The 11,247-nt window shown below is 35.2% G+C and overlaps 1 protein-coding gene across 4 annotated transcripts in view; it reads left to right on the top strand.

Annotated features, from left to right (window-relative positions):
* The window catches only part of GPCPD1 (glycerophosphocholine phosphodiesterase 1), a 48,028-nt gene extending 37,054 nt beyond the window's left edge, over positions 1-10,974 (top strand). For 3 of the 4 annotated variants that reach the window (XM_019472945.1, XM_019472947.1, XM_009282587.2), the window contains 4 exons: positions 542-678; positions 1,851-1,986; positions 2,329-2,489; positions 9,235-10,974. In XM_019472945.1, the coding sequence (XP_019328490.1) occupies positions 542-678; positions 1,851-1,986; positions 2,329-2,489; positions 9,235-9,439 (639 nt within the window). In that variant the 3' untranslated portion in view covers positions 9,440-10,974. Of the gene's footprint in view, positions 1-541; positions 679-1,850; positions 1,987-2,328; positions 2,490-5,422; positions 5,508-9,234 lie in introns of those variants that run through there. The other variant, XM_019472946.1, reaches the window with a different exon arrangement.
* The last annotated feature ends 273 nt before the right edge of the window (positions 10,975-11,247 follow it).

Raw genomic sequence — 11,247 nt, 5'->3', positions numbered from 1 at the left:
CTAGTGTAAGCACTACTTAGCAACAACTAAAACATTGGTGTGTTATCAACATTACTTTATACTAAATCCCTGGCTGTGCCCCCTCCCAGCTTCTTGTGCACCTCCAGCCTTCTCGGTGGGTAGAGCATGGGAAGCTGAAAAGTCCTTGACTAGTGTAAGCACTACTTAGCAACAACTAAAACATTGGTGTGTTATCAACATTACTTTCATACTAAATCCAAAACATAGCACTGTACCAGCTACTAGGAAGAAAATTAACTCTATCCCAGCCAAAACCAGGACAGCTTCATAGAAACTCTCTCCTTGGATGGGAAGGTGGTGAATTTTTCAGTGAATCTTATTGCTGTTAGAATTCAGCTGCACCTCACAGACTGACAGTCCTGTAGAGCTGTAACTAGCATTCAGTAGACTGAAGGAGTGACTTCTGTATTCAGACTTGTAAACTGAATTCTCATTTTGCTCAGGGAGACACCACTGCTTGTTAAAATAATTTTAGTAAGCATTAATTTAAATGACTGAAACTTGTCTTTTATTTTTATAGGATGGACAGTGGGATGGCAACTTGTCAACTTACTTTGATATGAACCTCTTTCTAGATATTATTCTAAAAACTGTTTTGATGAATGCTGGAAGAAGAAGGATTGTATTTTCTTCTTTTAATGCAGATATTTGTACAATGTAAGTTAAGAAGAGATACACAATGTATTTTCTTCTTTTTTTCTTTTTTTTTTCTTTGGTAAAATTTACTTTGGACATAAGAATACCCAACATAACACACGTTTTGATTAGACCTAAACTTTGGGTGCCAAAATAGTTGGGAATTGAAACGAGAAATTAGACCACTTTGCTATCTGAGCTGTGCAAAAATAAAATAGGAGAACAAAGTCAAAGTAGGTATTTTTGTCAAGTGCCTTCCTGAATGCTTCAGTCTTTCTTGATACAACAAAAAAGGTCAAGATTTCTTCTGGTATCACAAAGTCTCTTTCAGTCATATTTAAGGGGTATGCAAGCCTAATTTAGAAACAAAATTAATTTTATTACAATTTTTCTCTATATCTGCCTTTTCAAAAGGACAGAAAATGAAATAGCTTTGAACTACCTGTGTGTTTTTGTTAAGCAGTTTGTCTTTCTTTTATGGAATGTCATATTGAAGCACAGAAAAACCATAGGAGTTGAACTGGGGAACAGTTGGGATGCATATGAACTAACAATATGCTGTAGTACTTCATAACAAGAAGTGATTTAGCACTGTTAATGAAAGGCTTTATGGAAATCTCGTTTGATGAGAGACTGCACTGATGAAATACCACTGAAGGGTAAATGGGCAGGACAAAACCAAATCAAGGTACTGATAAAAGGGCTAAGGAACAAGTGTGTAAGAATGCATGACATGCTAATCCCAAAACTTTGCTTCCATCTGTTGTCATTTCATACCATCTTTCTGGTATCAGACTTGAAAAACATTAGTAAGGTTAGGTATTGTATATTAAACATGTTTATAAACTTTTACCGTGAATGTTCACTTTACTCTAATGTGCATTTAAGAAGAAAATTACAGAATTGGACAGTCTTCAAGGATTTTGTATAAATATTTTTGAGGATGTGGATCTCAGTTCAACTTAAAGTCTAGCTTCCCTTAAATTGTGTATATTAATCTCTAATTAGTGGTAAAAGTAACAGACAGAACAGTTTGTCTACATAGTTTCATACTAAACTGTAGTACCATCTTGTTGCACCAGCTAGGAATTAGAAGAACATGCAGTAAAGGGTGTAATCCTCCTCAAAAAGTAAGATTGAATTTCCCTGCTTTTTAACACATTTGCTATTTGTAAACTTTTTTTTTATAACAGGGTTCGGCATAAGCAAAACAAGTATCCTGTGTTATTTCTCACCCAAGGAGAATCTAAACTCTATCCAGAACTTATGGATCTTAGGTCTCGTACAACTCCAATTGCCATTACTTTTGCACAGTTTGAAAACTTGTTGGTAAGCTGACAAGTTCTGGTATTAATCTGCAGTAAAATGAAACTAAATTATTACTACTTTTTGTAAATCCATAATTTTTGACGTGCTTAAAATTACAAACAACATCACAAAAGAAATAAACTAATATTTAGTAACTGCCAAAATAATGTCTGTTGTTTCAATGCCTGTATAATACATTGTTTAACAAATAGTGCTATCAGTAAACTCTTCAATTGTATTAAATTATTTCTTATTAATATTATGTATGAAATTGTAAGGAGCTGTGAGTATCAAAGGATAAAAAAAACTAAGGTGAGAGATTTTCAGAAACACAGATTTTAATTGAAGTGTTTTATATTTCAGGGAATTAATGTGCACTCTGAAGACCTGCTGAGGAATCCATCATTTATTAAAAGGGCCAAATCTAAAGGCCTAGTGATTTTCTCATGGGGTGATGATGCAAATGACCCAGATAACAGGAAGAAGCTGAGAGAATATGGTGTTCATGGGCTAATATATGACAGGTACTTCACTGTGTTTTAAAAATAGTAATAAAAATTAAGCTGAGAAATTATTGTATCCCAGTTTCTTGTGAAATTTTGCATTGGTACAGAACATCTTCCTTTGGTACTATAAGCACAACAAGCACATAGCCCCAATTCAAAAACAAGACTAGCTCTAATTCCTACTTGTTCAGCTGTATATATGAAGCAAAATAACTTTTTGCTTCTTCTGAGGTTAATGTAAATATAATTAGATTCTCTGAAGAACTAGTGCATGGCATACACATTTAACATGCTATTAACGTTCCTGATAGTAATTCTTAAACTTTGTACATGACACGGTGAGGACAATGTTATTTAACCGTTTGGCTGAAATCTTCAGCTTTCTACATTTAGTTATGGAAATAGTTAACACAACTTAAATGAATGATTTTAACTTAATTTTTTGCCAACATTCTGTTGTGTTTCAAAGCTGTGAATTCACCATTTCTCCTATTAAAATTAGCTTGGAGTGACTCACAGGGCAAACTACCAAATTAGTCACTTCAGAAAGTAGTTGTTATATCCACGCAATTCAGGTGGACATCAGAATACTGTGGTAAATCTTTGAACAAAAGTGTTATTTTAGTTTCTTACAAAACTAAAAAGTTTTAGCTCTTTTATCATAAAAGATGTGAAATTCATTATTACAAGATGATGATTAATTTGGGAAGCTGTATTAAATTAGACTTTCTGATAGATTGCAAAGAATATGTAATTGGGAAAGCATTAAGTGTTACTGAAGTGTCAAATTATAGAAGACACTCAAACCTTTTGCTTTAGCAAGGGCATTGCTTTGCATATTGTTTTACCGGGGGGCGGGGAGGGAAATCAAGTAATTGTCAAGGACTCTGTTTAACAAAGTGAAAACTGAGAGTCAAGTTAACATATCTAGAGGCAAGAAATCAAATATGTTTGTTCTTAGAGTTCTAGGCTGCCAGTGTGAAAAACTAGTTAACTCCCTTCAATCTATTCTTGACTATGGAGAGTCCTTCCAGAGTGGTGTGTCCAGTGCTCCTCTGGTTTGCCGGAGGTGTCCCTTCTTGTACTGTATAGTATGTCTCCTTCTTTTCATTGGTGGTAAAAAGGAATTAACAAGATTTTTACATTGGGGATCAGCTTCAGACTGGTAATTGAAACATAAGTCCTCTTTCCTGCTACAGCAGTGCTACATGTTGTACCTCTCCTACAACTCCAGATTGAGGCCCCTTTAGTAGATGAAAAATATCTCTGGACTAGTATGCAGACAAAATGGTACTCTGCCGCTTTAGTATACGGTCGTAGGGTTGCTATGAAATTTGATTCTATGGTATGTATAACTTGAAGTGATAAATTATTGGTCTATAGACAGGTGGGGTATTTTAATCAAATACTGCTGCATAAAGTGTTCTTATGAAATGTCTGTTCATCTGATGTCTGCTAATCCAGTCTTCTAGAGTTCTTAATTACACTTGATGTAATAGATATGCACTACTATGGTAAAATAGTAAAATGGGTGACAGCCTTATTTCTGACTTCATGTGGCTTTTATTACTTTAGATACTTAATTGCTCAACACTACTTAAATAATGTTGTATTTATGTCAAGGCTGCAAGTCTGCTACATATCATCTTATGTTCTGTTTTGTACTGTTTAGTGTGTTTTAAGTTGCAGTATGATAGCAGAACACCTTTTACCTCACCTTTTGATGACTAACCAATTCAGTGGAATTGCTTATAGGCTGAATTCCCTTATGGATTTAACTGAACAAAAAATTCTTAACCATCCTGCACTATTTAGACCATCTAGATTCTTAATAGTATTCATCTCTCCTCTCACTGTCTGCCCCCTGTATCTCTTCCACCTCGTTGACATCTTTCCACTTTATTCAGAGGAACCCCAAAATTAATACTAACTCCAAAGCTGTTTAAAAAACAGTAGTTCAGTGGTGCATTTTTTTCTTTCTTTTTCAAGTTACAAACTGCAATTGAGTAGCAAACAACTATCTCATTTCAGTGTAATTGTTGCAGGCTCGTTAAGTCTAATTTCTAAACATTATTGACCTTTTTTTCCGTAGGCCAAAACAAATATTGGAATGTTCCTTTACAATTCTTAATTATTTTTCAAAATTTACTAATTGTCTGAATAGAATTAACTTTAATCTTAATCTAGGTTCCTTAGAAGGAACACGACAGTTCTGAAAATTGCATCAGATATCTCAGGCTGGACATTTTGAAATGCGGGTGGTACCTGCAAGTCCTGTATGGCATGTCTAAATGTAAAACCTGGCAGCAAGTGTTTCCATTCACAGTTGGAGCTGCTGGGTAGAGAGGCAGTCTTTCAAATCATTTGAGAGTATGAAGTGAATATCAAGAGTTTAAATTGTCAAAAGTTTAAATAGGTATGGTATAAGCATCCATATTCTGTGCTGTTTGAAGTTTAGAAATAGATAAATTCAAAACTACTGTGAAGCAGAACTCAAGTAGAGAGAGAGATGTACATGCCTGTTTCAAGCTCTAGAAATAAGTAGGGACTGCAGTAATCTATTAGCTTAAAGCCAGTTTACGCTATGGTTGTATCTTCAAATTCCAGAATATTTCCAGGAGTGAATCCATGAACATGGAAGACGTGCTTCTTCCATGGCTTCGGCAGAATTTTTGTTCTCTGCACTTAAGGCCAAGTCCAGATATTTATCAAAAATCGCTGTGCCTGGTGTTTTGTGCTGCTGTTTACTAGACCTTTACTTAAACCATCTTAGTGTTATTTGTCTGAATAAGCTAGGAAGTGAATACAGGAATTTTAGTGAATTTTAGGTTGCTTGGATATGGCCCTGAGTTATTGTTATTGCATGCGGTAATTATGTCAATGATTATGAACTGTCTGGGTAGAAATGATTTCTATAAGCTATTTTTTCTGAACTTTAATCATCCATGTAGAGTTGAGCAAAACATTGTAGCCACTTGCGAAGATGGCAGAAAAACTGTGTCCTGAATACCAAAAGTTGCTGATACCAAGTGTCGGGCAAAAAAAAAAAATGCAGGTAGGGGGGGTCTGACTTTGTTTTGCATGGAGAAAAACTGCAAGACTAAATCTAGGAAGCTTACAAATGCCAACACTATTAAAAGAACGATCTCACTGGGGCAGGGGAAATAATTTTTTTTTTCTTTTCCCCATCCAGTCCTTTCTCCACTTGGGCTGCAGATTATTAGACATACTTAAAGTCATTAAACCAAACGGATGGTCTAGTGCAGTTGCCGGGACAATGTTCTACTTTTTTTTTTCCTATGTTCAACTAGCATTCATCTCAGCACCTAAGATATCCAAACTACTTGTGTTAAAAGGGCAACCTACAGAAAAGGTGCCTCCAAGCTTCTATTTGGGCCCTAATCTAGAAAAGTACTTTAAATGCATGACTGAATATCTTCTGTTCACACAGAAAATCAAATCTTACGCTTAAAATGCTTTGTTAGTTTGATTTAGATTTTATTTAAAGAAAAAACTTTAACCTATTGTAGTGAAATTTTCTGGATTGGCCAAAATTAAGAATTTTAAAGCAGGATTTGTGGGATGATTTATCTGGTATTTTTCTCCTGAATAAGCTTTGTAAACAGTCCAGGAAATATTTTTGTGTTTGAATATACTTAACTCAGTAAGAACAATGCAGTCTTATGTTTTTATACCAGTTATATATTAAAATATATATTAAATATATATATTTATATTAAAATACCAATATATTAAAATACCAACGTGGAGAGGGGGTGGGTGCTAGCTTACACTTGCATTGCCTTTTTTTTTAATTCACTTTACATGATCTGAGTTCTGTTTGTTGAATAATACACATAGCTGCATGAGAATATTAAACCAGTAATCCTCAAACATTTATGCTGAAAGCTTTTCCATGAGAATCTTCAATGTGTTTGTCTCCTCTCTAAACACTACGGTTCCTTATGGCTGCATGTTGCATTTGCAGACTCCAGACAAAAGCTCTGTACTCCTATTAGTATTAGTAACTTTCCAAAACTAACACAAATTTAGTTGGCAATAAAGGCAAAAGCATTCAAAACACTTCTTAAAACTAGAAGACTGTCTAAACCTGTGCCATTGTATTTGCCCGAAACTGAATGTTGCTTAAATAAATAACAGCATGGATATATGTAGGAAGTTAACTAGTATTAGTTGATCTATAATTTAATCTACTCAATGATTGAATTAGGATGTTATGCAACGGCAGTCTAAGTCTTTCCTGTTTTGTGAATTGCAAAGTAAACTCAAGTTTACCTTGAGAGGTAAAGAAAAATGAAAAGTTTTAATCAAAAGCTTCAGAAAACCTTCTTAGCATGAAAACAGTATTTCAGTGCTGCTGACTCTTCATTTTTGGACCAAGCAATAGCAAAGAAAAACAGCTGTGACTGAGACTTGCTGGATGTATGTGTCTTCAGAGGTTGCAAAAACACCTGGTAGGAGCTAAGCAAATCAGTTCTATGCCCACTGCATAACCCTGGAATGTCCTGCAAAGCTTTTTGTAGAAAGCGCTAATTTAAAAAAGTAATATTTGAAGGACTTCCCAGTCTTCTGCAGGGCTTGCTTATTAATAGAAGTCGAATGGAAGGACTTTGGTGCATAGTTACTTAATAAATAATTGTCCTGGTGAAGACTGAAGGATAGGGAGATGAGAGTTTATTCCTTATTTTGATGGTGATACTGGAAATAATTCATAAGAGAAATCCTGGAGCTATGTTCTGTTTTTGCCAACTGATGGTGTAGTTTCATGGACCCAAACGAAAAGTGGGGACAAGAAATTCTGAGGTACAAGGGTAGCTGTGCTTCAAATTGTCTTCTCTGCTTTTGGTTTAGAAGAAATACTATATACATACACATTGGAGCGGGCTGGTTCCAGTAGCCAGTCTGAAGGGAGCTTGGAGGGTTGGACTCATCCAAAATCTCAGTTGAAGAGAGTTGAATACGAAGCAAGAATTACAGAATTTATGCTTGCCCTAGTAAAGAACTAATAAAATACTTGCCAGAAGCTGCTTAGAAACATGCTTAGCCACGTTCTATGAACAAGGGCTTAGAAACATGCCCTTGTTTGCTCTTCTAGTGTCTGACTGATGGGAAGGACTTGAGATTCGCAGTTCCTAAGGTGTATTGCTATATAGAAAACTCCTAAGGTGTATTGCTATATAGAAAATTATCTCCTAATTTCAGTGCTTTTTCTTGAATGCATAGAGAAATTTATAATGTGTAAGCTAACTTAACTGAAGAAAGCACAGGTCATATCTGCATCCTGGAAGGAAGGAAGGTTGGGCTTTTATTTTGCAGATAGCTTCTATTAGGCAATTTTAGGTCGTATCTTAGGCCTGTATTGGATTATAGGTTCTGTGCAAGTAATTTAACTGCTGTGCCTTCCGTGTGTATTCCATAAGACTGGACAGCATTTGTCCTCACTTCTAGGAGTTTCTGTAAAGAAACTATCTTTGATCTTACTGTAGGTAATGTGATCCACATCTATATTTCCTGCAGAAGTGTTTCCTCATTTGAATCCCATTTACTATATCACTGTTTGAGCTGCATATTATTTTTGATGTCTTGGACTTGCGAACAGTGCACAAGTTGTCTTGTGGGGGTAAAAAGGCTCCTGGCACTGTATCATATAGCACTCTATTGTTTTGGTTGTGACATCATGTTCCTTTTGGACATACCTTGAAATTATGGTATGAAAGAGAAAGGATGATACAATAAAAACAAACCACTTTTTTGAAGGAATCATAAATGAAAGTATGAATATTCATGAGAGACTTAAGGCAGAAGCCATGGTAATTTCTTTCAGAAGTTTTCATTGGAAGGAGATAAAGCTGGAGACCTGCAGTATCTGAAACTGTATATGCGCAGTAGCTACAAGTGAGGGGAACTGGATGCCAGGATTTAAATTTTGGATATAAATAGCATACTGATGTTAGAAATTAATGTTGGGAGATCAGAATGTATCCTTGTCACAGTAAGTGTTGTACCAAAGTTAGGTTACAGGAACATGAATGCTTTTGCTTTATAACGAATTACACCAAAATAGTATTTGAGTTATACTCAGTGCCTACACTGTCAAACTCAAAATGTGTTTTGGATTTGGACAGTCTGGTACAACGTTGACAATTCAAATCCTGCAGCTTTGTTTACATGTGTGAAAACAAGAAAGTGAAAAGAGATAGTTAAATTTGCATTAGGTGTAAATAGAGATGAGATTTTCTGTTTTTCACTCTTCACCTAATAATGTAATGGTAATTTTAAAAAATGGTTCTGAATTGGGGTGGTGGTGAAATACTTCTTGAAACGCAAGTATGAACTCCATTCAGTATTATGTAAAAGTAGTGTATCACAGTCTGTTCAAATAATCTCAGGGCTTTGAAACATCTTACACTTTTAAGTTTGAAGCCTGGAACTCTGCTCTTCACTGTTTTGTGTCACCTGTAAAATCACATTTTTCAGGAGAGTAAGTGAGGTAAATGCTAGTGGGTAGCTTTTTAGTATAGCCAGTGAAATATTAACCATTGTGTAAAAGGAATACCATTTTATATTGCAAGACAAGCAGCAAAACTTAGGGTACTAACCTCAAACATACTGTTTTTATAGACTTGCTGAAAATCTAACTTTACTCTACTAGGGAAAAAAACCCAGTTGCTTCATCTAGTCTACATTTCTGTGAACTGTCAGATTATACTGATCAGTGTGTTTTCTTTTCTCTTTTATTCAGGATATATGACTCAAATCCTGAACAACCAAATATATTCCAGGTGGAGCAGCTGGAACGTCTCAAGAAAGAATTACCAGAGTTGAAAAGCTGCGTGTGTCCCACGGTTAGCCACTTCAAATCCATATCTCCATGTAAATGTCATCATAGTTGCCTGGAAGAGAACGCTGTAGATAACTTGAAGAGTGTTCAAATGCAAAAGGACTGATTCTAGGCAGAATGCCGTTTTGTATCTATTTAACTTTCACCATTGGAACAGTGCTGTCTATGCCTTCAGGTTTGTTTGTTTTATTTTTAAGTCCCCAAATAGCAATAACTGTGTTCCTCCTTCCTGACAGTACTTGTTAAAATTTCAAACAATGTTAAAATATTCAGCCAGCTATAGTTATTGTTCCAGTTTACATACACAGTTTTAACTTTTTCCTGTAATCCAAGTCTCAAACCTTGAAAAAGAAAATTAAGTATTAACACTAAGTGTGTTTTTAAAAATATAAAAAAAATATTAAGCAGTCTGAGGAGTGGAAGCTCAGAAACTAAATTGTAGGGAAATTACAATGATCTGGTATTGAATATGCTGAAAAATTGTTTTGACTTTGATTTTACTTCAATGCTATGGCTTGTCAGCCTGTATCTGACAACAGGAAATTGAGAGTGATTGTAAGATACATGTAATTAGATCTGGCCTGAATAAATTGGTACCTCATGTATATGTATTTGCACTGATAGATCCACCTGTATAAAGCTTTGTGCCATTTTATAATACCTATATATTTTTAAGTAACCTGCAATGCATATTAACTCATTTTTTCCCCACTTCATTGGACACTTAGGCTGCTACCATTACTCTGATTTGCCAATTCATTGGTACAGTGTCTGTGTATAGCAGTCAAGGGTGAACCACAAGTATGATTATTTTTTTCATTAATCTCACACAGGCCTGCTAACGTTTAGAAATGTTGCAAATAATTTTAACAGAATTACAGAAACGCCTTCAGTGGTTGAGAATCTTTTTTGCACAGTAACCTTAATAAACAGAATATGTAACATGCACAAACTCTACAAAATGCATGCTTTAGTTATGAAGCATGAAATTTAGGTGTTTGCTGAGGTCCTTGCATCTTTACGGTGCTAGTTATGTGTGAAGGGTGCAAGGACTAACTCAGCTACTTAATCTTCTTTGCCTAAAACCACAAGTCTATTATTCACAAACATTTGAAGAAAAGGCTATCCCATACATGGTTTGTCTCATTTACATAATACAAGCTACTAGCTTTTGTATTTTGCAAGATTTTTTTTTTTTTTCCTCAGAGCAAGAATCGCAAATATACTGAATTCAGATAATCGGTATTCTGTTAGCTGGTGTCTATCCTCTGTAATTTATTACAAAGTCATAGTTTAGAGTTCTTAATAGATAGGTATGCATGTCCTTTTTCCTCCTGAAGTTGCAGGTTATGCCAACACAACAGCTGTAACTTTCTACTGAAGTGTTAATGTATAATAAGAATGGAAAATATTTATTTTTTTCTCTTGTAAATTGACAATGAAAACAATAGTGTGTACTATATTCTTTATATACAGTTATTGCTACATAGAACTGATTGTACAAAGAGTAAAGCCATTGCAAATAAGTGCTTGAGCCTGCACTGCTGAGCAGCTTGAACCAAACAGCTTGTTTTGACTTGCCTTGTGCATTTTAGTATTCAAAGTTTGTTTGTCCTGCACAAACAGCACAGTAATGATTAGGTATCTGGAAGCTGTCTTTTATTTAAAAAAAACCAAAACAAAACACCCCCAAAATTTAGAACTGTGTGAGCTCTGTTTTTGGGAGGGTGGAGGGGGCATTGAACCTGATTCTTGACATCAGGAACCTGTGGCTGTTATCTGATACAGCAAGTCCAGATTACTCACCTATGTGATTAATTCTTAAGGGTTTTTTCCTCATTTGTATACCCTTGTGGGGTTCTTTTAACAGGTCTTGAGGGCTTTGCCAACTGATGTGCAACCCCTACCAGAGTT

Source organism: Aptenodytes forsteri, unplaced genomic scaffold (genome assembly GCF_000699145.1).
Source record: "Aptenodytes forsteri isolate BGI_AS27 unplaced genomic scaffold, ASM69914v1 Scaffold582, whole genome shotgun sequence".
In the NCBI taxonomy this organism is placed as follows: domain Eukaryota; kingdom Metazoa; phylum Chordata; class Aves; order Sphenisciformes; family Spheniscidae; genus Aptenodytes; species Aptenodytes forsteri.
This window is presented reverse-complemented; position numbering and strand designations above follow the sequence as displayed.